This window comes from Clarias gariepinus, chromosome 4, assembly GCF_024256425.1.
Source record: "Clarias gariepinus isolate MV-2021 ecotype Netherlands chromosome 4, CGAR_prim_01v2, whole genome shotgun sequence".
NCBI lineage: Eukaryota > Metazoa > Chordata > Actinopteri > Siluriformes > Clariidae > Clarias > Clarias gariepinus.
Window position 1 is genome coordinate 25,882,460 of NC_071103.1, and position 22,475 is coordinate 25,904,934.

The 22,475-nt window shown below is 37.2% G+C and overlaps 3 protein-coding genes across 3 annotated transcripts; 1 reads left to right on the forward strand and 2 right to left on the reverse strand.

The window, feature by feature from the left end:
* Nucleotides 1-272: 272 nt before the first annotated feature.
* Nucleotides 273-10,238, reverse strand: rragca (Ras-related GTP binding Ca). The gene is made up of 7 exons (XM_053495029.1): nt 9,867-10,238; nt 8,413-8,616; nt 4,730-4,929; nt 3,177-3,291; nt 2,888-3,030; nt 2,531-2,679; nt 273-2,012 (listed from the first exon to the last, which is right to left on the reverse strand). The coding sequence occupies exons 1-7, from the start codon at nt 10,044-10,046 to the stop codon at nt 1,858-1,860; spliced, it is 1,146 nt and encodes a 381-aa protein (XP_053351004.1). The 5' UTR covers nt 10,047-10,238; the 3' UTR covers nt 273-1,857.
* A 2,659-nt stretch (nt 10,239-12,897) lies between these two features.
* LOC128520312 (uncharacterized) lies at nt 12,898-15,249 on the reverse strand. The gene is made up of 2 exons (XM_053494502.1): nt 15,174-15,249; nt 12,898-14,387 (listed from the first exon to the last, which is right to left on the reverse strand). The coding sequence occupies exons 1-2, from the start codon at nt 15,190-15,192 to the stop codon at nt 12,898-12,900; spliced, it is 1,509 nt and encodes a 502-aa protein (XP_053350477.1). The 5' UTR covers nt 15,193-15,249.
* Nucleotides 15,250-17,183: 1,934 nt separating this feature from the next.
* rrp15 (ribosomal RNA processing 15 homolog) lies at nt 17,184-21,184 on the forward strand. The gene is made up of 5 exons (XM_053493793.1): nt 17,184-17,250; nt 17,751-18,085; nt 18,194-18,291; nt 19,803-19,992; nt 20,668-21,184. The coding sequence occupies exons 1-5, from the start codon at nt 17,208-17,210 to the stop codon at nt 20,821-20,823; spliced, it is 822 nt and encodes a 273-aa protein (XP_053349768.1). The 5' UTR covers nt 17,184-17,207; the 3' UTR covers nt 20,824-21,184.
* The last annotated feature ends 1,291 nt before the right edge of the window (nt 21,185-22,475 follow it).

The window sequence follows — 22,475 nt, forward strand, 5'->3', positions numbered from 1 at the left end:
TTTTTCCCCCTTATTTTTTGGTTTGTGCACACACTCTGGAAACCCATCTAAATGTCTAAAAATGGCAAAAATGTGAATTTTGCGTAATAGGTGACCTTTAAGAAAAGGGATTATTGCTACATATATGAGCAGACAGCACACTGAAGGAAATGCCAAACTTTATGAACATGATTTGTGTCAAAGATAGATGGGTTTAGGAAGTAAAGTTTGCATTCTGTTTAAACCAACCAATGCTTCTAATGTGAAAGGTAAGTACAGTCCACCAGCCAGGATGATTTCAGTGCATGTTTTATTTTTTGTGAATGGTAACATTTCTAGCACAACATAAGCCAGATATAATCTCATATGCAGTCTAAAAAGCAAGAATTGTAAGAGATCTAGAAATACTCTAGTAAAGTTAGAATGAGAGATTTGGTTGTTCCATCTTTGATTTCGCTTTTACTGGGTTAGTGCACATCCCCTTACAACTCAACATAAAAATGTTACATGGATTAAGCAGACGTGTGGAATGAGCATGGTATCACATCAGCTACAATGTTTACCCTTATGATTTATTTTTACACCAAATAAAACAGTGAAAGTCAGTGATAGAAGTGAAGGTCAGTGATAGAAGATACTGGCGCCACACAATTGGAATGTAGTTCACTTTGACTCAAACCACCGTGTGTGGAGATGTGCAGAGTCTCCGAGGCCAAGCAACCAAACAAAAAGTGAGCGCAATCACAGTGTCCTACCGCATAACTGTACAATTATTTCCCTGTTTTGTAACATTTTGTGTGAGAAGGAAGGGCTGCACAGCTAAACCGCTAAATAGCAGAAACAACAGCTTTGGACTTTAGTCATTTCAATGCAAAAGACTGACTCCACTTATGATTATAATGCAGCTGGCTGATAAACCCTAAGGTTTATAAACAGCACTACACAATTAATGAGGGCTTTGTGAATGTTCCATCATTTTCTACTTTAAAATTTTTCCTTTAATAAAGCATCAGGGTTTCTCTGAAGACAATAATAATTATTTATTTCAATTAATTATTAATTTTTAAAAATACAATTATTTTGTTACCACTGTCCAGCCCTGTGTGTGAGGTCACAACATATCCATGAGCCTCATTAGGCAGGAAAGGTACGCATGTACATAAATACACACGCGCACACACCTTTTTATACACAGAAAGGCTACACAATGTATTTTAATCCCTTTTCACACTCCCTGGAAAACCTTTAAAAAAAAGCAACAGCTTAGGAAATAGGATTAGGTTAATATTGTAAGCAGGTACTTGCATCAGGCAAGTCTCCTCTATATAAGGCTTCACAAGCATTCTTGTGGACACTCAGCCAGCTTGGCTCTCAGATCAGCACCCAAAAGCAAGTACCATCACATTTTCTGCTGTTGGATTAAACCAAATGCTTTTTAGAATCAGCACATGAGGCCAGGAGTAGAACAGTACAGGGTTCAATCAGCTTCTGTTGCTCAGGTAGCGGTCAGTGTGTGAAGGCTTTTCGCAGAGAGGACCACACTGCGTTCCCCTCGGCTTGCATTACTCGTCATTTGATTGCGGTCTAGTATTATTTTTTTTAAACCAGTTTGTTAATGCCATTAAATAACACAAAAAGGGGTTTCTCTTTGTGCAGCTTCCCTTCTATCCTATTGCTTACCCCGTTATGTTGTAACCGTCCACCCCATTGCTCTGTCTTTTCTTTCAGAGGCTTTAGAGTCCTTTGCACTGTGTATAAGGCATTAGGGAGCAGGCAAAATGGTTGGCATGGCAGTGCGCCTCCCATTTATTGTCTTTCTGGCTTTTTCCACTGACTCCCTCTTCCTCTATTCGTGTCCTTCTCTCATCTATGCATTCTTTACACGGTGCTCCTGGGGGTGCCATTCAGTGTCACTGTCTTCATCATGCAGGGCGTTCCAGCTGCCTGGGCTCTCATCCTCGGTGTGGACAGACCAACCTCAAATACTTCATGAATCGCTTTCCGAAAACAGTGGAAATTGTAGTCTATTAAGCCTAAAATGCAAAGAGAAGAACGGTGTCAAACCATGCAATCAATTTATTTATTTTTTTTTATTTTTTTTACTAAAAACACTGCCCACTGTTTATATCCAACACACATATTACATACAAAACATAGAAGCTGGGGTAGTATGATATTATATAATCATATATTTAAATTAGTTGTTTAGTAGTTTTTAAAATCATGCAATAATTGCAATAACCCAACATTTGATCATAATTATTATTCTTGCCGCTATGTAGCAATGAAGGATCAGCCAAATACAAATCATTCCATACAGGAGAGATAGGATACAGATGCAAACAGCCACTTTACTGCAGAGTCAGCACTTTTTTTTGCATTTAATACACTGCAATAAATCTGGAGTGTTGAAAGTGTGAAAAACCACATAGGAGTGTGATCCTCCAGGACCGCAATCTGGCACGCTTATGTAAAATGTTCAATAGGAATATTTAATGGCAGTGGTAAACTTTAATTAAAGGAGTAAATGAGAGGAGAAAAAGATGTTAACCTTTTCGCTCAAAGCTCTCTTCTCTAAGAATACAGACAAGGGCAAGAAACTTGGTGACTTCTTTCAGGTAGAGAACGGTGGTGTTATTGAGTTTAATGATCGCCATTGACTCCTTGTCATACGCACTGCCACTGCCATCTTCCTTTAACCTGCATCAATAAAAAAATTTATTAAAAATTAAAAAGTGTTAGACACCATTACCAACAGATATGAACATAGCATAGGGTAAAGATAAACTGACATTAATGGCATATGCATACAGTATTAACAAACACCAAGAAAATAATCCTAAAAAAATACTCAGACAACTGACATACAACCTGCATTTATAAATGAACTCGGAATCTACAGACTTACCCATATATGCAAGATACGTCAATGACCACGTCAATCATATCACAGCACAGCTCATAGGACTGCATGTCCACTGGTGAACTGTCTGTAGCGATGTAGATCTTACTAACCACGTCAAACAAGAAAGCCTTTTCAATCCCTGAATTCTGTCGGCAAAAAAGCAGACAAGGTATAGAGGAAAACTGTGTGTCAAACATGTTCAATGCAGGAGTTTCTGTGATTTTAAAACATTTTTAAAACATGTTTAATCCAAAGCTTATATTGTATGAAAAAGGGAATTAAAAGTACATACAGAAATAAAAATATTGAGAAGATTCTCCAGGGTGGGTAGCTGAGGGATGAGCTTCTGAACCACTTTACTGAACGCTTCAAATATAGAGTGATCGTAGATACTCGTCAAATAGAAGCTGGAGAAAAAAAAAATGTATGTATAAAATTAGATGGGCAAAAAAAAGTACTTTTAACTGATAATCTGTTGCAGTCCTAATTGTTCTTTCAACTGGAGCTACATACAACAATAAAAGAATATTAAAAAGTCACATAGGTAAACTAAGTCACGTGTGTACCTGAATGCAAGGCCATGAAAACTAATACATATAGACGGCCCTTTTCCAAAGAAAGTGAAAACAAATGTCAGCTCAAGTGCATACACATCAAACCTAATGCACCTAGCCTATGAAGATATTTGCCTCTCATACTTCCAGATTAATGAATACATAAAGCAAAAGATCTGCTGAAAACATTTTTCAAACACAACAGTGGCTGATGAAAAAACTTTAAGTAAGCACAATAATAATAATAATAATCGACACAAAAGGAAAAAGTCAAACATTTCTTTTTTACTTCAGTGCAGAAGTGTAGAAAATACACGAAAATAAGGTCTGAGATAATATTAACATAAAAACAGTGCCAAGTTAAAAAAATAAATAACTACAGCAATTGAGAATTTAAATGATTAAAGTATAAAGCTGGGTTTTGAACCTGGGAATTAAGGGACCTGCTGAAACACATGGGGATTACAAGAGTCTCAGCAGCTTTAATGATATCCCATTGTGACCAGTTAATGTTTAATGCCCAGCACACACTCATGCGCACACATAGAATGTACTTAAATTTTTTCTTATTTACAATAAATGTAACACATTAACATTTGTGTTTTAATCAAACTTAAGCCAGTCCATAGCCATTCTGAGGCATCTTTAGACCTGAGCCTAAGGGGAATGTGGCACTGTTGATCAGAGCATGCAGAACATGCGGTATGCATTTTACTTTTCCACTCAGGCCAAAAGCAAGTCAGAAACAAACATTCCCAAGTCCTTGTCACATATGTTGTTGAGCTGCACTCACGGTGATGCCAAAGCAAAATAAGTTCTTTGTTATCTTTGCAGAACCTTGGCATATGATAAATATTTGCTAAAGCTACTAATCCATTACCCTGTTTAACATACCAAATAGTTTTTCTTTTCTTAAATTATATTACAAGTAAAATTGCAAGACATCATTGGTATTTTACTATTGGTTTACGTAAACTTTGTACTGTGAATCTCTGGAAAGGCAGTTTTTATTTTTACCACTGTGCAAACCTATGACCCAATGAAAGTAGCAAATTCTATTGCAATACACTATTTATGCAATAGCGGCACTGTTTAGCATGTATTAAATTTTTTATAAACTTAATATTGCAAAAGCCGGCATCACAGAGGGCAACTGGAAACTGGGGAGAAGGTGATGAAACAGCAACAGTAATGCTTTTTGTGAAGACATTTGATTTGCTTAGTATTTCACAATTTCACAGAAAGACAAATGTACTGCATTCAAGCCAAAAAGAAAAAAAAAAAAGCTTACCTAAGATGCAGTTTCTCCAAGCTGGCATCAGCCAGGTCATCATTAGCCCTCTGGTGAATATCCCTCTGTGTCTCAATTTTATGGTCGTCAGATAGGCCGTCAACTTTATGGATGAACACTTCAAAGTTGATTTCAGGGTTGACGCGGTAGGCCCGAGATACCGTTAAGTGGAGTCTAGTAAGAGCTTCCACATAGTCATCCTATAAGAGAGAAAACAGATATAAAACAAGGCCACTTCCCTGGATTGCACTGTTTATTTGATTCACAGTAGCATAATATGTGGCCAAAGCGGAGTGACATTAAAGCATATGATGTATGTGATGTCTTTTTCCCCCATACAACATTCTATATAGCTAAAGTGGAAGTCTTAGCAAAAAAAAAAAAAAAAAAAAAGAAATATATATGCTAAAATATACACGTTTCAAATTTTTATGGATATGAAACCTCTTTGGCCTTTCCTCAAATCATGCCTGTTTCACGACTTTTGATGGATGACATTGCTCTTCTAATGGCCTTTGACACAATAATGCATGAAGAACCGTGCTGCTGTATAAAAAAAATATCCATACTGGCGTGTTGTAATACTGGATGTTATCAAACTGGAGTCAATTTTTATTTTATCCAGACCATATGCAATTTTTAGCAACTTATCCTTTTTGCTTTTTAATTGTTTATAGTTAAAATTATGTTATTAAACATCCATGACCTTAGTTAATTATTATTTTTTTATTTGCTTGACACCACACACCTTTTTAATGCATTAAGTATTACCCTTATATCGAGTGTATCATGTTGTGAATTTTACTGTAAAACTTGTGCTGTAAAAACACTAATGTTTTAGCTTATTTTATAGCCAGTACTTCTGCACAGAGATTTAGGAATTCAGCTGCACTGTGGAGTAAATAAAACAAACAAAAAAACAAACAAATTTTTTTTTTATCATTATCATTAGTAATAGTGTTATTATTGTATTTAAATTTGTATCATCTACAGAATAAAGAATTTAAATAGATAGCTTATCCATGCGAAAGTTTAAGCACTAAAAAAATCCATCAGTGACGGAAGGTGACTAGGAAACTCCTGCCTTTCTTCTACAGTATCTATGAAAGTAACTAGAAGCAAGCACTTGAGAAATACCCCTGGTGTAAGGCAGAAACATGAAGATCCTTTTCAATGACTTCTAAAGTCACTTGTTTTATGTTCCGTACCAAACTAGAAAAGCAGATGCATTTTGCAAGCATTATATCTTTGAGAGTGGAAATCTTAATTGTAATGATACAAGATTTCAGGATTTCACTTCACATTTGCTAAGTGAAAAAAAATATATACAAAAACAGATAAAAGTATTGTCTATAAATACGTAAATAAAATAAGTGTTCCTCATTAAATAAGACTCCCAATAATGAAAGTTGAGGTTTGCCATTAATGGTTGAATATGAGCCTGATGATCAGGACATGAGGAGCAGAAGCTCAAATGCAGATAAAAGTAACGCCACAAACAAACAGAACAACAGTTAAGTGAAATGTCTCATCTATAAAGATCACTGCAAGGAAGGAAGTCATAGGCTGACCTGTTTGTGATAAATTTGGGGGCCAGGGGTAGCTCAGTGTTTAAGGCATTGGACTACGGTTCGAAAGATCCCAGGTTCAAAACCCACAACCACCAAGTTGCCACTGTTGGGCCCTTGAGCAAGGGACTTAACCCTCAACTGCTCAGATGTGTAATGAGAAAAATTACTGGATAAGTGCGTCTGCCAAATGCCTAGACGAATATAGGCAATCCATATGACAGAACTTACTAAGAGTTAAAAAACATTTCTACAGAATGGAACAGGAACTAAATCTAATATCTGACAACAAATTACAAATTGAAGCCACAAGTACTTACCTTAAACAGCTCTACAGCTGCTACTGGGGATCAAATGATTAAAAAATTCTCACTTTTCAAATACTGATTTGTGATCTAATTTAAGACAAAAATTATTATTTTAATTATTTATATATATATATATATATATATATATATATATATATATATATATATATAGGGTGGTCTGCTGTTAACCCTAGAATACTCCATGAAACAACCATCCATCCAATTATACATTTGCTTACCTCTGTATACAACACATGACTTCTATAATCTCTTAAGGTAACCTAAACATAAGTATACTTGTGGGTTGCATGCAGTTGTCATAAAACTGAAAAGCATAAATACTTAAATCTTTGTCATGAGATAAATGAAATGATCTTATGAATGTAAATTACATCAGGTTTAATGCCCAACAGCTGATCAGATGATATTCACAGTGGTGATTTGAGTCATCAAATAATGTTGCAAAACATCAAGCTCAAAAGGAAGAAAGTGGTACACAGGCCGTGTCACATGTTTCAGCTCCATATATAAAATCTTGAATTTTCCAGGCTTTATATAGTGTGAATTACTGACTAAATAATTCCCAGTTGTGAATCAACTGCTTGAGATCAAGGTTACTGCCAATTTTTTTTTTTATTCTGTTTACGGGTGTACAGAGTGTAGTCATCTACTTCTGGGGTCTTCAATCTTGCCCTTGTAGGACCAATGTGACTAAAGACTTCTTTTTTTGTTACACCCAAGTAGAAGCCAAACCACATACCACTTGTTTAATGAGGTGATTGGAGACCAAGATGAACTATCAAGTGTGCATTTTATTAGGCTGAAATAAAGACGGCAGCCACACTGGCCCTTCACGAATAAAAGCAAAGATCCCTGATGTAAAGGCCGTATGTTTTAACTGAAATTTATATTTAGACCTCTAATGTACATTTTACTCATTTATTTAATGTTTTCTACATGAACAAATAATTGGTGTGTTTTGAATATTCAATAATTTTTTCATATAGAAGTCCACCTACATCATTCCACCAGGAAAACCGACAAAGCCATTGCTTCTCTATGCAGGGAGCAGTAACGCCTTGCTTTGACATGAAACCATGAGGCTGCGCTGAGTTCACTTCAATTTAACTTTGACCTGGCAATGAGCCCTCATACATGATATAGGAAGTATACACCATGTTTTCTTTGGTCTCTTCCAAAGGATGAGCAAAACCAGAAACTTCAAAAACGTTCAGAAACTTACTTAGATTATGAACAATCTTTTATATATGTTTTGATGATGTAACACTGTTTTAATCAGGGGAAACAATTTTAACAGGTAAAAACACTCATCATTCATATGGTACTCTTACCTTAATACCTAAAAGCACACCTGTGTCATTTCTGTTTAATAGGGACTGCTGAGACAGTGTTTGATAGAGTTTGACATTAAGGGATACACATGTTCACAATTAAGCTGGATGCAAAGTTCACAAGTTTCTTTAGTTTAGAATCACGTAATAGCATTGATGCCAATCATATTTAATTACTTGGCCTTCTAGTTGCATAATTTTTCTATCATCCAGCGCAAGATTTATGCTTACCATGCCACTTTAGCCCAATGTGGAAAGTGTTATTGTGAACACTTCCTCTACTAGTCAAGGTGATCTTTAAACACCAATAATTCTGAAAACCCCAACTGTAGTAAATTAAAGACAAAACATTTTGGCTGCTGCACAGAGCAGATAGCAGAATAAAAATGGCAATCGACACAATAAAGTGACCAGGTTTTTAAACTTTATATAGCTTTAAATATTCCTGACTTTACCTGTGCATCAATGACAAATATCAATGCTCCGGTTCCTCTAAAGATCATCTCATAATCAAAAGTCGGGTCAAAAAAGTCCACTTGACCAGGAAAGTCCCAGATCTGAAAGTTGACAAAAGAGCTGCTGGAGATGTCATCCTTGTAGATTTTATTTGTGCTCTCTAGAAACAGGGTTTCATTTGGGGACATCTTATGGAACACAACCTGAGAAGAAAAACACAAAAAAATATTTATATTACAACATTATCTATTGAGTTAATTTTGCTGGGGGAGGAAAAAGAATTTTTGTACACGTTATTAGCAGTTCATTAGTATGGTGAGACAACAGGGATTAATGTTAAACAAATGCATCAGGACTCCTGTCCTAAATGAGTCAAGGAGTCCAGTCATAAACGCTAGACTCTGTGTCTGTGTGTGTGTGTGTGTGTGTGTGTGTGTGTGTGTGTGTGTGTGTGTCGTAAAGCAGGGACCACTGATGTGAGGTTCATGGGGAGATGAATGCTGGCCTTTCTCAGGTGGCCCAAGATTTGTTGCCTTGTAGATCTGTAAACACCAGTAAGCACCATTAATTATATATTAGGTGGCACTGTTGCCTTGCACCTCCAGGGTCCGAGTTTGAATCCCAACTTGGTGTCTGTGTGCCTGGAGTTTGCATGTTCTCTCCATGCTTGATGGGTTTCCTCCAGGCACTCCGGTTTCCTTCCACAGTCCCAAGACAGATTAGGATAATTGGAATTTCCAAATTGCCCAATGTGTGTGACTGTGTGTCAAAATTGACCAGAGGTCTATGAGAATATATACAATGGTCACCATTGGCCTCCACAGCCCATACTTAAACTACAGTGGTTCCTAGATGGATGGATGGAATTTTATTATATAAAGTACCAAACCTCTGTATAAAACGATAATTAACGACTTAACGTTCTATAATAGCGACTAGCCCCTCTCAGCCCACTCAGACTATTCCTTTGTGAAAATATTTTATTTCAGTTATCAGATACGTTAACCTTCATTGTCAGTACTATATCAAAACAAACTAAGCGATTTGGTGACTGCGTCTGTACGTAAAATATAGCTAATGTAACTAATACGAAAATATTATCAATACGTTCGTTACAGTATTATGTTACAGATTTCGGTTAACTTGGCAGTTTTCACTCTCAAATAAATCCTGAAAATCCACTTCAGAAAACCTCCGGTTATTTAGCTAAATAGCATATTTGCTAACTCGGCAGGTCTGTGGTGTCTATGGCTTTAATCCCAATCAGCTGGTTATTCCCTACACAAGTACACTACGTCGCGCACTAAATAAAAGCTATTACACTCGGAGCAGCGAACTATCTGTTCGACAGAGACGCATTTGGGACTGAACTTCTGTCTGAACACCTACAGCTGTTTGGCGGTAGGAGTTAGCCCTGAGGAATTAATCTGGCTAGGTTGATTTTCACTTGTACCTTCTGAATGGAGGACTTCCCGCTCCTTCGCAAGCCCATTAGTAGTATTCTCGGTTTGCTGTCGGAGGGTGCTGGACTGTCCTCCATGTCTGCCTCCTCTTCTCCATAACCGAAATCTTTAGGGAACGAGTCGGCCACCCCGTAGCTATCCGCCAGCGATTCTCCGTACTGAATCGACATCTTGACCCAAACGACGCTTTCTCCCCGAAAATCCCCCCACCCCTTTACTCTACACTCATCTGCTTTAACACACGGCTACCGTACATCTAACACTCATACAGTGCAGCATGAACAAGCACAAAATGCCTCCCGGTCTATTAATAGAGAACAAAGTCGTTCAGACACATTCGTCTTCCCCAATGTTTGCCTGTAGCGAAAGCTTTACTTTAGGCCAGCCTTCTACTTGCTTATTGGGCAATCAGCTATCTATCTGTGTTGTCATTGGGCAAATCCCCTGTCAGTTTCGAAAGGAGGCCGAGGATGCGGGGAGATCCGTTAGAGTCATGTGCTTGACAGTCACCTGACTGAACTGGCGTGCACGCGGAAATGCAGTGTTCAAGAAGCCTACCTTGTGTTGTTAGTTTCTGGATGGAAATCCTCGGTATACGACTGAAAGACGCTCAGAAGTTTAATGAAATATTTGCATGTCGTCCCAACACAGATTAAAGCGTGTCTGAATAAAATATTAACTACTTCCAGCTTATGTGATCAGACAAGGGCTGTTAATTGGCTTATTAGCTCAACCAGGTATGTCAAGCAGGCCAAACTAAAAGGTCATGGGGTACTTTAGAACCTATCCTCTAGAGTCGTCCGTGTTCACAAAAAAAAGGAGTGAGTAGACTTTAACAATTGAGAGCATTTGCTATAAAGAACTATAAAGAAAATACGCATTTTTCACAATTACAATATATTATCAAGCAAATATAAATGTATGTCCCTGCTAAGTGTCTTGATTCGTTCCTCTGTGCGAGAAGGAAGACCTGAGCCAGACCGAACAGAGAACAGGAAGTGATATATACACAGAAAATTGTTGTCTCAGTGGGAAATGTTTGATTATCAGAAATTCTTAGGTTTTGGCTCCTTCAGTTTTTATCCACACACATATAACATACACTTTGAGTCCTGAAAGAATCTCATGTGGACAGGGAAAGGGACTTTAAGGAACACGAGTTCAGTGATTTTTTTTTTTCTTTTTTCAGTAACTTTTCTTGATTCTCATTGCTGACCACAAGATGGTGCTGTTTGGTAATCTATAACATTTTTTTTGTCTAGCATACATAAAAAAAATGCATGTAGACAGTCTGTACTTCTTGATTTTAACTTATTTGTGCCTCTATGTTAATGTTCACACAGCTGGATTCAGTGGACTTGCATGACATTTTGTGTGTTTGTGTGATATAATGTGAATGACACACACTCACAAGCTCATTCACTTACTACGGGCAATTTGGGAACCACAATTAGCCTAATCTACATGTCTCTGGACTGTGGGCGGAAACCAGAACACTTGAAGGAAACCCACCAAGCACGGGAAGAACATGCAAACTCCACACACACTCAAGGTGCGAATCAAACCCGTTCCCTGGAGGTGCAAGGTCATGGTGCTACTCACCAAGCCACCATGCTGCCAATTAAAAAAAAATCAGAGAGAAAAAAAAAGTTAAAGCCCAAATTGTTTTCTCATGATCTCTCTAATCCTCTTGTATAGTAAAGTTTTCTGTAAGTTGATTTTTGTTTGGTGTCAGGAGGAGTCCTGGGTGTCAGCACTTTGTATAGCGTGCAGTGGCAATGCTGATACCTTTAAACACAAGTACAAAGTCTTGGGACAGAGTGCAAGATGTTATATAAAAAAAAAAAACCTTTCAAGATGAGTACTTTTTTAAGGATTAAATTATTACAGGGAGAAAAACATAAGGAATTACAGCTAAGTATACATTCAGTAATCAGTATTACTTACTATATTAAGTAAAATATAAACACCAAAATAATACTTGTATAGAGCAACCAGATTAAACATAACATTTTTTTTACCATAAAATGTAATATAATGTAATATTATGTATCATAAAATCTTTACATTTTGCACCTAGTGCATATAGTTATAAAACATTTTATTTTCCGATAGCAGCCACTGGCCAGCGTGTGACATGCAATGGCTTTAGTGGGTTAATAACTTTATGTAACCTGTGGTGTTTTGGTGACTTTAAACTAAATTCTGTATTTGCGTTTCGTCAGAAAAGGCAAATACACAATAGCTTTCAGTAAACATGCAGGACAAAAGCTAGTTAATGATTGAGGCTAGCTATTTAGGTTACTCTCAGATTGCTGTGGTGTGTGAGGATTGTATGAATTCTTACATAATCAAAAATAAGTTCAAGAATTTCTAGTGTCAATAATGGCAAAAAAATCATGGACACATCTGTCAAAAAATTATATACAGGTAAAAGATAAGATTAAAAATGTCTTGGGCACATTACTATAACTGTAGTTATACAGTTTAAATGCTACAGTGAAGAGCTGACAAACAATTTTTGTATAATCATTGTTTTTGAAGTTCTGTACCCCATACAGTATCTGATCGTATAATGTCTTTTAATGTGACCTTTGGGTCATACTTATTCTCTCTTTCTCCTCATTTTTTCTATTTTATATATTTAATGACTTAGTGTGAGACAATTCATTTGTCTTTTTAATAGAAAATGAACACTGTAGGCATTTACAGAAAATGTGTTTACAAAATGCATTCCATAAAATTAAACGTGTTTTAAATGTATTTAATAAAATTATTCTGCTTGTAAAATATTGAGTCTCTTGTTTAACACACCTGGAAGATAAAGCTTAAGCACAGATGACTGAATGCTGGTCTTCTTGTGATTGAACTTTTTTTTATTACATTTATTTAAAAAAAAATGATTATTTTAGAATTGCACTTTTATCACATAATTAAACGGCACCATTCTGAAGTGCAGCCTCAGGATGTAACTGTTTAAACATTAAATTAATTCATTAAACTATTGATACCAACAATCTGTTAGTATGGATTTGTCACAGCAAACATGTAGGCCACAATTATCTGCAGTCCAATGTTAGTGATGTCCCAGTTTCCAACGGTTAAAGCCCCAGATAACATCCCAGCTGTGGTGCTTATGGTTCCTGCCCATGAGGAGCACTGAAATGATACAGCTGCAGTTGCTCCCATAGACACCCCAGCTGCCCCTAGTGCCCCCAGCAATGCCCCAGTTGTACCACCAATCCCAAGAGTGGTTGACAAGGTTTCAACTGTTGAAAGAAGAGCTACTGTTGTAACAGATGCTCCCACTATAACTTTATCTAGCACCTTCTGATCCAATGGACCTCCCATTGAGGCACCTAAAGCGATCTGCATCATTTTGGATACAAAAAACCCTGATCCTATGGCTTCTAGTGAAGATTTGTGCTCCATCCTGGCAGCAATGTTTTCATTACTTAGTACCTGTCCAGCCTTTCGCATTCTTACAGACATCTCCAGCACTTCCTGTCCTGCATGCACCGTGAGCACAGCGATGGAGAATGTGGCAAATATTCCTACGCAGGCTGTGAATATCCAGAAGTTCAAATGCATCGACCTTATTAGTATAAAGGCCATGCATAGGACTAAGACTAATAGGACAACAAAAACAAATCTGTAATCCCCATATCCAAAGATTCCTAAGCCAGCAGTCACAGTGGCAGTCACTATCATTGGAATGCTGGAGAAAGTCAGAAACTCTACATATTTGGCTAAAATGTTGGTCAGACGCTCATAAATGCTCTTTTGCATCAATGTTAGTTCCCTTGCTTTCCTTTGCTTTTTCTCTATTTCCTCTCTGTTCTGGCGTTGGGTCTCCCAAGCAGCTCTGAAATCCTGGCCATTCTCTCCATCCAAGCTTTTTTCTGCCTCAAGGGCTATCATAATCTGTTCAATCTCCACGGTGACTTTTTCTCTCTGCTCTGCGTCCAAAATGTCCAGTCTCTTGTAGCATTGCTCTTCAGCTCGTGTGACAAAAATGCTACAGCACTCCCATTTTCTGAATGCCAGCTTTACCACAATGTGAATTAATGCTTTCAGCAGAGTGAATATCCCTAGAGCCCAGAGAAGTGCCATGACCCCAGACTTCATGATGTGTTTTTCTATAACAAACCCAAGAGCTGCTCCACAGGATGTTGTGCTAAGGGCTGCAGCTACCGCAGCTGCAATCCACACAAATCCACTCATAGACTCTTGTTTCTTTTGCGCCATGAGCAGCAAAGAAACTAAAGCAGCCACGATGACTCCTGCTGCAGCTGAAGCCATTGCTGTGGATAATGCAGTTGCTCCCAGTAAAGTCCCCAGCCCCAGTGGCCCCACAGTCCTCATGGCATCTGTGACTGGTTGCAGTAGTGACCCTGAAATAATCTCAGTCATGGCCTGCTGTACTGGAGTCACTGTGGCTCCTAATGCACATCCTCCTACTGCTCCCAGCACAAAGCAAACAGCTCCTTCCCTTACCGAACTCCTGTGATCTGACAACGAAAGACAGCAAAGTGTCAAATATGATAGCATATTCTATACAGTATATACTGGGATTCATTAAAAGCATGAATTACAGCTTGAACACAAATCTACCCTGAGCAATGTCCCTGGACTATGCACCGCTAAATGCCAATAGAAGCCGGCAAGAGTTCAATGAAAATGTATTTCATTTAAGCCTGACTTTGCACAACAACTCACTCGCTACTTTTCAGTTTCAAATGTAAATAAACCCGCCTGAGGTAAATGATTTTAACGTGACCATCCTGTTTAACCTGTTGTCATGGACCTGATATTTGTTCACATACATGCAGGTAATAGTCACAGAATGACTGTGAATTAGGAAAATGGAGAAAGGTTATCATTATTTAAAGTTAATAAAACCAGGCTAAATGTGTGTTAAGAAAAAACTTCACGGAAGTCTCTCTTACTTCCTTAGGATAAATACTGCATTGTTTGGTGTTCAATAGAGAAACTTAATTGTCAATTAATAGATAATAAGTAGTGCACTGAGGTAAGGTCTACTAAACTGAGAAAAGTGATATAAAAAAAGGGATAAAGGGTATACAAAGAGTACATTAATTCACAGCTAAAATAGAATTGCGTTACCCAGTGCCACCATACAGGAAAAACACATGCCTGAATTGATATTCATTGACAAATTAAAAAAACTAAAGCCCACATAAGGTTACCAGTTAAAATAATAATTGTATTTTTTTTTTTACATATCGCTTACCCTTAATAATATTATAATAAATAAATAGAAATAGTAATCTTACTCTTCCAATATGGTGCCATGGTAGTTAAGGAGATCACACTGTGTGTTCCAATGATTCCATCCAACTGTAAGGACTCAGTCACCCATAGAGCACTGCTCAAGCTGAGGCAGCAGGCTTCTTATTGACACACATGAGTGAAGGTGTACTCCTTCCCCCATGAGCTAACGAACACACCCTTTACCTGTTTCTCTCCCCTAATATTTGTATGGTACACACTGTTGGGATCGCTGCACCTTGTTATGGTCACTCGATATTACTGTAGCATGCTCAATAATAGCTTGTAAAGCTTAGCTTAATAGAATTAGTGCTTTACATTTATTATTACGCTCATTATGACTATAATTATTCACACAGCCGGTCATGAGACAGCAGCAGAATAAATAAAATGACACAGATACAAGGTCAGTAGTTTTAGGTAATTTTTACATTGACCTTGCTTTGTGCCATGACTATTGGTACTGGATGGGCTGGTTTGGAAATTTCTGAAATACTGATTTACTTGGCATTTTTGTTGGTGGAAACACTTTGTTGATTAGAGAGGAAAGGAAAAGAAAATGGCCAGACTTGTATAATTACTCATATAGTCACTCATCACACTGAACAAGAAGCATCTCAGCATACAAAAAGCATTAAACCTTGAAGTGGATGGGCTACAAAAGGAGAAGACCACAATAGGTTTTATTCACCCTTTACAGACACAGGATCACCCAATCACACCAGTAAAAGAATATATAGAATAATTCAATAAATGACGGCACAGTAGCTTAGTAGTTGGAACTGTCACCTTGCGACAGTTAGCGGGTTTGATTTCCACCTCTGGGTCTGTGTGCATGGAATTTGCCCGTAGTGTGTGAATGCGTGAATGTGTGAATGCGTGTTTAAATGCATGTGTGAATGCTCCTACCGTGGCTGTAAAGATGGAAATAATTACAATGGTCACCACTGTTCATAGTTGGACTACAGAGGTTGTTGGATGGATGTTAATAAATAAATATAAAACACGCTAAAAAGCAAAAATGTTGGTCATTCACAGCTCAATTAAAACAACAACAAACAACAACAAACAACAACTGGGAAATGCTGACAGGGGAGTGCTGACTTTTAGTATGTAATCCCTCTTTATTGAATTTTACCATATGATCCTTTTAATATACAAAAGCAACCATAGCACTAAAACAGCATAACACTTTGCTTTATGTTAATACATGCAGAGCACATTCAATTATAAAAAGGAAACATAATATTGACTGCATTTTTACTATCCTCCTTTTCTGTATTACATTTTTCTTTTAAATTAATAATAATAATAATAATAATAATAATAATAATTACTTCATGGCAGGAGTGACTTTAAGTTCACTGATACAGCTGTAAGTTAGCGCTGTTGCCGTGCACCACCAGGGCCCAGGATCGATTTCCACCTCAGGGTCTGCGTGCATGGAGTTTGCATGTTCTCCCTGTGCTTGGTGGGTTTCTTCCAGGTACTAACAATTAAGCCACTGTGACTTCACTATTAAGCTAACTGGCATCTGGCAGTGTGGGAATGAATGTGTGGAAATTAATACAATGGTCACCATTGGCCTCCATGGTCCCTAGTTGGACTACATGGTTCCTAGATGCATGAATGGATGGAAATACAGTTATAAGCTGTAGTCCTAGTTCTAATCATAGAGGCATCTGAACCCATCTAGTTAGGAGGTGATACATTTGTATTTAAATGTAGGCACTCTGTAGTTGCTGCTGTGATTGTTGAATTATCAAGATTTTAAATTTTCATAATTTTCATAACAAGATTTTCATATTCGATACTAAAATATAATATAATGCTAATATGGCAAAAGTTTTGTTGAAGAGATCAATTGACTTGAAAACAATGTGCTTCTTTTTAGCTTGGCACATTCTCAGCATGTCCCTTATGAAATGCATTACTGTTTGTGTAATTTCCACCGGTGTGACACTTACACCCGGAACCTTTTGTGCGGATCACTTTTCTTTACGGGATATTTTTCATGTAACACAGGAGCATTCAGAAAGATGGCGGCGTCCGTACAGAAGCCACATGTGGAGATTGAACTCGGTAATCATATTTATTCGTTATTTTTTAGCTTTATAGTGTAGTAACTTTGGATGTAAATTAGTTTATCTTTAGAATTATTTAATTTTGTTTAAAATTACTGTATTGTTAAATATAGTAGCTAATGAGAGTCCTTATAGTTTTGCTAACAGCTAAGTTTCCAAACTGATTGGTGCCAATAGTTTTGGTAGTATTTATTGGGGAGGTGAAGTACAGCAAGTGTCTAGTTGTACTTTTCTAGTTTGTATCTAAGTCTAAATGAAGTAAAGATGTTGTACTTGCACATTAAGGTAATATACTAATAGCAAGTATATCATTATATTATTTAAAGATTGTTATAGTTGGGGGAACATTAAATCAATCTTACTGTAAGTAAATAACGTTGTTGTTTGCTTTGTCTTTTGTTGTAAACGTATCTGTTTTTATACAAGTGTATAGCTACTGACTTTTGAACTGAATGCGCAAGTGCAAACAGTTAAGTTTCGGGTGGTTGTATTTTTTAGACTCAGAGGAAGATGACATGAGTGAAAACAATCAGAATGAGGAAAGTAGTGAGGAAGAGGAATCATCTGATGGAGGTGATGATGAAGAATCAGAAGAGGAAGCAGCTGATGGAGGTGATGAAGAAGGAGGCAAGGACGAGTCATCAGCTGATGGTGGGATTGAGAAAAACCAGGAAGAGTCTGATAAAAATCCCAATGCTGGCTGGGCAGATGCCATGGCCAAAATCTTGGGAAAGAAAACACCAGAGGACAAGCCCTGTATTCTGTTAAAAAACAAACAGAAGGAAAAGCTCAGTGCAAAGGAGAAGAAAGAGAAACTGGAAAAAAAGAAACAGGTACGAGTGTGTGAGTAAGTGGGTCGTTTCAGTGCTGTTTAGGTCGGTTCTGTGAAAGCTCATTATCATTGTCAACCTGAAAAAACAAGTGTGTGCTTTCACTGACAGGCAGATAAAAAGAGAGCATGGGAGATGATGTGCCGGGTGAAGCCAGATGTAGTGCGAGACAAAGAGAAGGAAAGGAATCTGCAGAGGATTGCTACAAGGTAGGTAATAGTCCAGTTTATTGGACTTCGCTGTGTTTGTTGTGTTTGTTTCTGTGTTCTCTGTATCTTAATGATTTTAGACGGTTGTACCTTTGCAAACACTATCACCTTTTAGGGCCAGGGGTAGCTCAGTGGGTTAAGGCTTTGGGTTACTTTCAAGTTCCAGCTTCATAAAGCTGTCACCATTCACTGTTGGGCCCTTAATGCTGTTTGCTCTAGCAATGCCATATTGTGGCTGAACCAATATTCTGACTCTGTTTTTTTTAAGGAAAAAAGAAGAATTTCACTCTGTAGTAATATACAATATTGGGGGAAAGTCTTAGACACTCTGTGTTGCTATTTTTTTTTACTATACATGTTTTTTTTGAGACTTCATTATTATATTTAGTGCAAAAAGTTAGTGCTTTTCTTATTTTACATTAGTATTCCAATAATAATACTTATTATACAGGATACTATCTGGGCTGGTGGATTTTGCATGCTTGAAAAGCAGGTGTGAAAAAGTCCTCAGAAGGGCTGTGGCTGGTTCTGCAGGATATTCAGTTAAACTAAGGAGCTTATTTCCTTATACAACTGCTTTTTATTTTCATTTTTTAAATGTAGGATTTTTTTTTTGAAGACACATTTGCTTTGCTGCTGTTATTTGCATAAGTGTAAGACTTTTGCACAGTATTGTAAGTGTGACAAATAAACACATAACTCTAGAAGAGGCTAGAATAGGTTAATGCAGAAACTGTTAAGTCTACAGCTTGTTGTCTTGGAACTGTCTTGTACAATTGACATAGTAAAATAATGATGGATATACAGTGGTGTAAAAAACTATTTGCCCCTTCCTGATTTCTTATTCTTTTGCATGTTTGTCACACTTAAATGTTTCTGCTCATCAAAAACCGTTAACTATTAGTCAAAGATATAATTGAACACAAAATGCAGTTTTTAAATGAAGGTTTACGTTATTATGGGAGAAAAAAACCTGAATCTGACCTGAATCCTATTGAGATGTTGTGGCATGACCTTAAAAATGCGGTTCATGCTAGAAAACCCTCAAATAAAGCTGAATTACAATAATTCTGCAAAGATGAGTGGGCCAAAATTCCTCCAGAGCGCTGTAAAAGACTTGTTGCAAGTTATCGCAAACGCTTGATTGCAGTTATTGCTGCTAAGGGTGGCCCAACCAGTTATTAGGTTCAGGGGGCAATTACTTTTTACACAGGGCCATGTAGGGTTAGATTTTTTTTTCTCCCTAAATAATTAAAACCATCATTTAAAAACTGCATTTTGTGTTTACTTGTGTTATCTTTGACTAATAGTTAAATGTGTTTGATGATCAGAAACATTTTGTGTGACAAACCTGCAAAAGAATAAGAAATCAGGAAGGGGGCAAATAGTTTTTCACACCACTGTATGCATGTGTTTGTTATTTGTGATAGCATTTAAGACGGGAATAGTCACATTAAGTCATTTACAGGATTAAAAAGCTTGTTTTAATTCTTCTTCTTCTTTTTTTAAAGAGGTGTAGTGCAGTTGTTTAATGCAGTTCGTCAACACCAAAAGAATGTGGATGAAAGGATGAAGGAAGTTGGTGGATCTGAGAGGAAGAAGGCAAAGGTCCTTTCCTCAATATCTAAGAAAGACTTTATTGACGTGTTGAGAGAAAATGCTGGGTGTAAAACAGTGGTCAAAAAGACTGCAAAATCAATGGTGAGTACGCTTTAGCTAATCTTAAGTTTATTTCATTAATGAGAAAAAGTGGTGTTAAAAGCTGGCAAGGTGTAAAAGCATAAATATCCTAATGATCTTTAATTTAATTGTGTTTGACAATTTCAGCCACGTGCTTCAGGGGTAATGCCTGAGCTCACTGGAAGTCAAAACATTCATACTAAACTTAGTTTAGCAGGCTACTAATGTGAAGATAAATAATATGTGAAAAGTAATGGAACAAAATCATAAAATTAGTCATTAGTATTATTGCATTTCCTGCAACCCTGTACAGGTCGAACAGTGCAGAGAATAAGTGTGAGAGAGTAGATTTTGACAGGCAATTCTTTCCTGGTTATGTCATTGTGACTGTTGTCCACAAGGTGGCAGTCTTTACTGTAAATTAACCGGTTACATCCTTTATACATTAAGTTTTTATAACTTGTCATGATGGTTCGCTAAATTGACAAAGCACCAGAGATAGGAGTTGAATAATAATCACAATAAATATTATTATTATTATTATTATTATTATTATTATTATAATTGTGATGGTTCAGCAGTAAAGTCACATTGACAGTCCGATACTAGACATCAAGAATGGTTTGGACATAAATAAAATAGAGATCGGTTAGGTATTCTGTGCCTTAACCTCTGCTCTTATGTGCTCCCATTTAGTCTGAAGAGCAGATCGATGAGAAACCAGCATGGAGTGTCTTGAGAGATGATTTCATGATGGGCTCATCTATGAAGGATTGGGACAAGGAGAGTGATGCAGAGGAGAGACATAAGGAGCCAGACGGTGCAGAGGACTTCAACAGTGACTCAGACTGAGATAAATACCATTTCTGTGGGAACACTTTCCTACTCATATGCAGCACGCACATGCGGTGTGTCTCATGTGCAAGGAGGCTAAACCGCATATTCACAGATTCAGATTCACAGATTTCAAGCAAGGGGTCTTGTTATTCAGAATTCGGTGTATTTGCTCATCTAGCTCTGATTTGCTTGTGCAGACGCCAAGGCATGCGATCCTCTTTTTTGGACTCTGAAATTCTGATGTGTATCATCTTTTTTGAATTGTGTAATCTATCCAGAGAATTCCATAATACTGATGTTTAAATAACATCTGCTTGAGTAATGTATATAGTTCTTTATCAAAAACATGTTCAGGAATAAAATCACCTTTTACAGAGATTGTGGATTTTGGTCAGTGACTCAAAGATGACGTTGTTTCGACTAAAAATTAAAATAAACACATCCTTCCCCTTTAATATTATTGAAATACATGCATGATCACTGTCTATGCAGGAATACCTAACAGATGGTGCAAAGGGCAGTGCTTTCTGATTTGTCAAGTGGCATGACTAACAGCGAAGTGGTGATGCCTCTTCGGAGAAAGTTAATCGCATATAATCGGATACATTACTGACAGCTATAAAAATGCAAATGTTATGAAAAATATACTTGGTTAAAGATCATTGACCTCACGTAAATGTTTTAAATCTCCCTGCTTAAGGTTGCCCACCTTTGCTTGTCATGATGCAGTAACATTACCATTTCACCTCAGAGCATTATTGTTACAACCAGGAGGAGTTGACCACATCTATATTGCATCAGTGATTTCTCATAGAGTAGAACGTGCAGGATTTAAAGCTCAAGAGTATTCAAATTCAAATTTTATTTGTCACATACACAAACATACACAGTACGAAATGTAGTGAAATGCATTATACGACTGCCATTGAGCCTAAAAGAGATTTAAATTTTACAAATAAGAAATAAATATGAATAAAAGAAATACGATAGAAATTAAATTAAAAAATTAAATTAAACTAGGAAAAATAGAACTAAAAATAAAAATAGAAATGTGCTAGGAAAAAATAGAACTAAAAATAAAAATAGAAATATGATGTACAAAATAGAAATATACTGTGCAAATTTAAATATACTGTACGGTGTGTGCAAATATGCATAGAACAAAGTGTCTTAGTGCAGAGGTTATTAAAGTGTCTTTGTGCACTGGTCCAGGATGTAAACGTAAAACTGTAAAATGTAGTGTAGTTGTGAAGGTAGGTGTGCAAAGTTATTAAAGTGTCTTTGTGCAATGGTCCAGGATGTAACGTACGACATGTAGTGTATATATGAAGGAAGGTGAGCGTCTAATTGTCCATAGTGTTCATGGATGTAAGAAGATTGATAGATTTGACCAATTATGAAAAAATTGTGTTAGTTCTGCATAGTGGTGTGGTTGTGGTTGAGAGACCTTATCGCCTGCGGGAAGAAGCTCCTCCTCAGTCTCTCTGTGTTGGCCTTCAAGGAGCGGAATCGCTTCCCAGACCGCAACAGAGTAAACAGTCCGTTATTGGGGTGGCTGAGGTCCTTTACGATCTTCCTGGCCTTGGTCAAGCACCGCTTGCTGTAAATCGATTGCAGGTCAGGGAGCTCGATGCGGATGATGCGCTCAGCTGATCGCACCACCCTCT

Excerpts from the sequence above, each read along its gene's own strand:
- rragca (XM_053495029.1), bottom strand. The coding sequence starts at position 10,046 with ATGTCGATTCAGTACGGAGAATCGCTGGCGGATAGCTACGGGGTGGCC. Across the intron at positions 8,617-9,866 it reads GGAAGTCCTCCATTCAGAAG|GTTGTGTTCCATAAGATGTC; the intron begins GTACAAGTGAAA and ends TTTTCTTCTCAG. Across the intron at positions 4,930-8,412 it reads TATTTGTCATTGATGCACAG|GATGACTATGTGGAAGCTCT; the intron begins GTAAAGTCAGGA and ends TCTCTCTTATAG.
- rrp15 (XM_053493793.1), top strand. The coding sequence starts at position 17,208 with ATGGCGGCGTCCGTACAGAAGCCACATGTGGAGATTGAACTCG. Across the intron at positions 18,086-18,193 it reads AACTGGAAAAAAAGAAACAG|GCAGATAAAAAGAGAGCATG; the intron begins GTACGAGTGTGT and ends TTTCACTGACAG. Across the intron at positions 18,292-19,802 it reads CTGCAGAGGATTGCTACAAG|AGGTGTAGTGCAGTTGTTTA; the intron begins GTAGGTAATAGT and ends CTTTTTTTAAAG.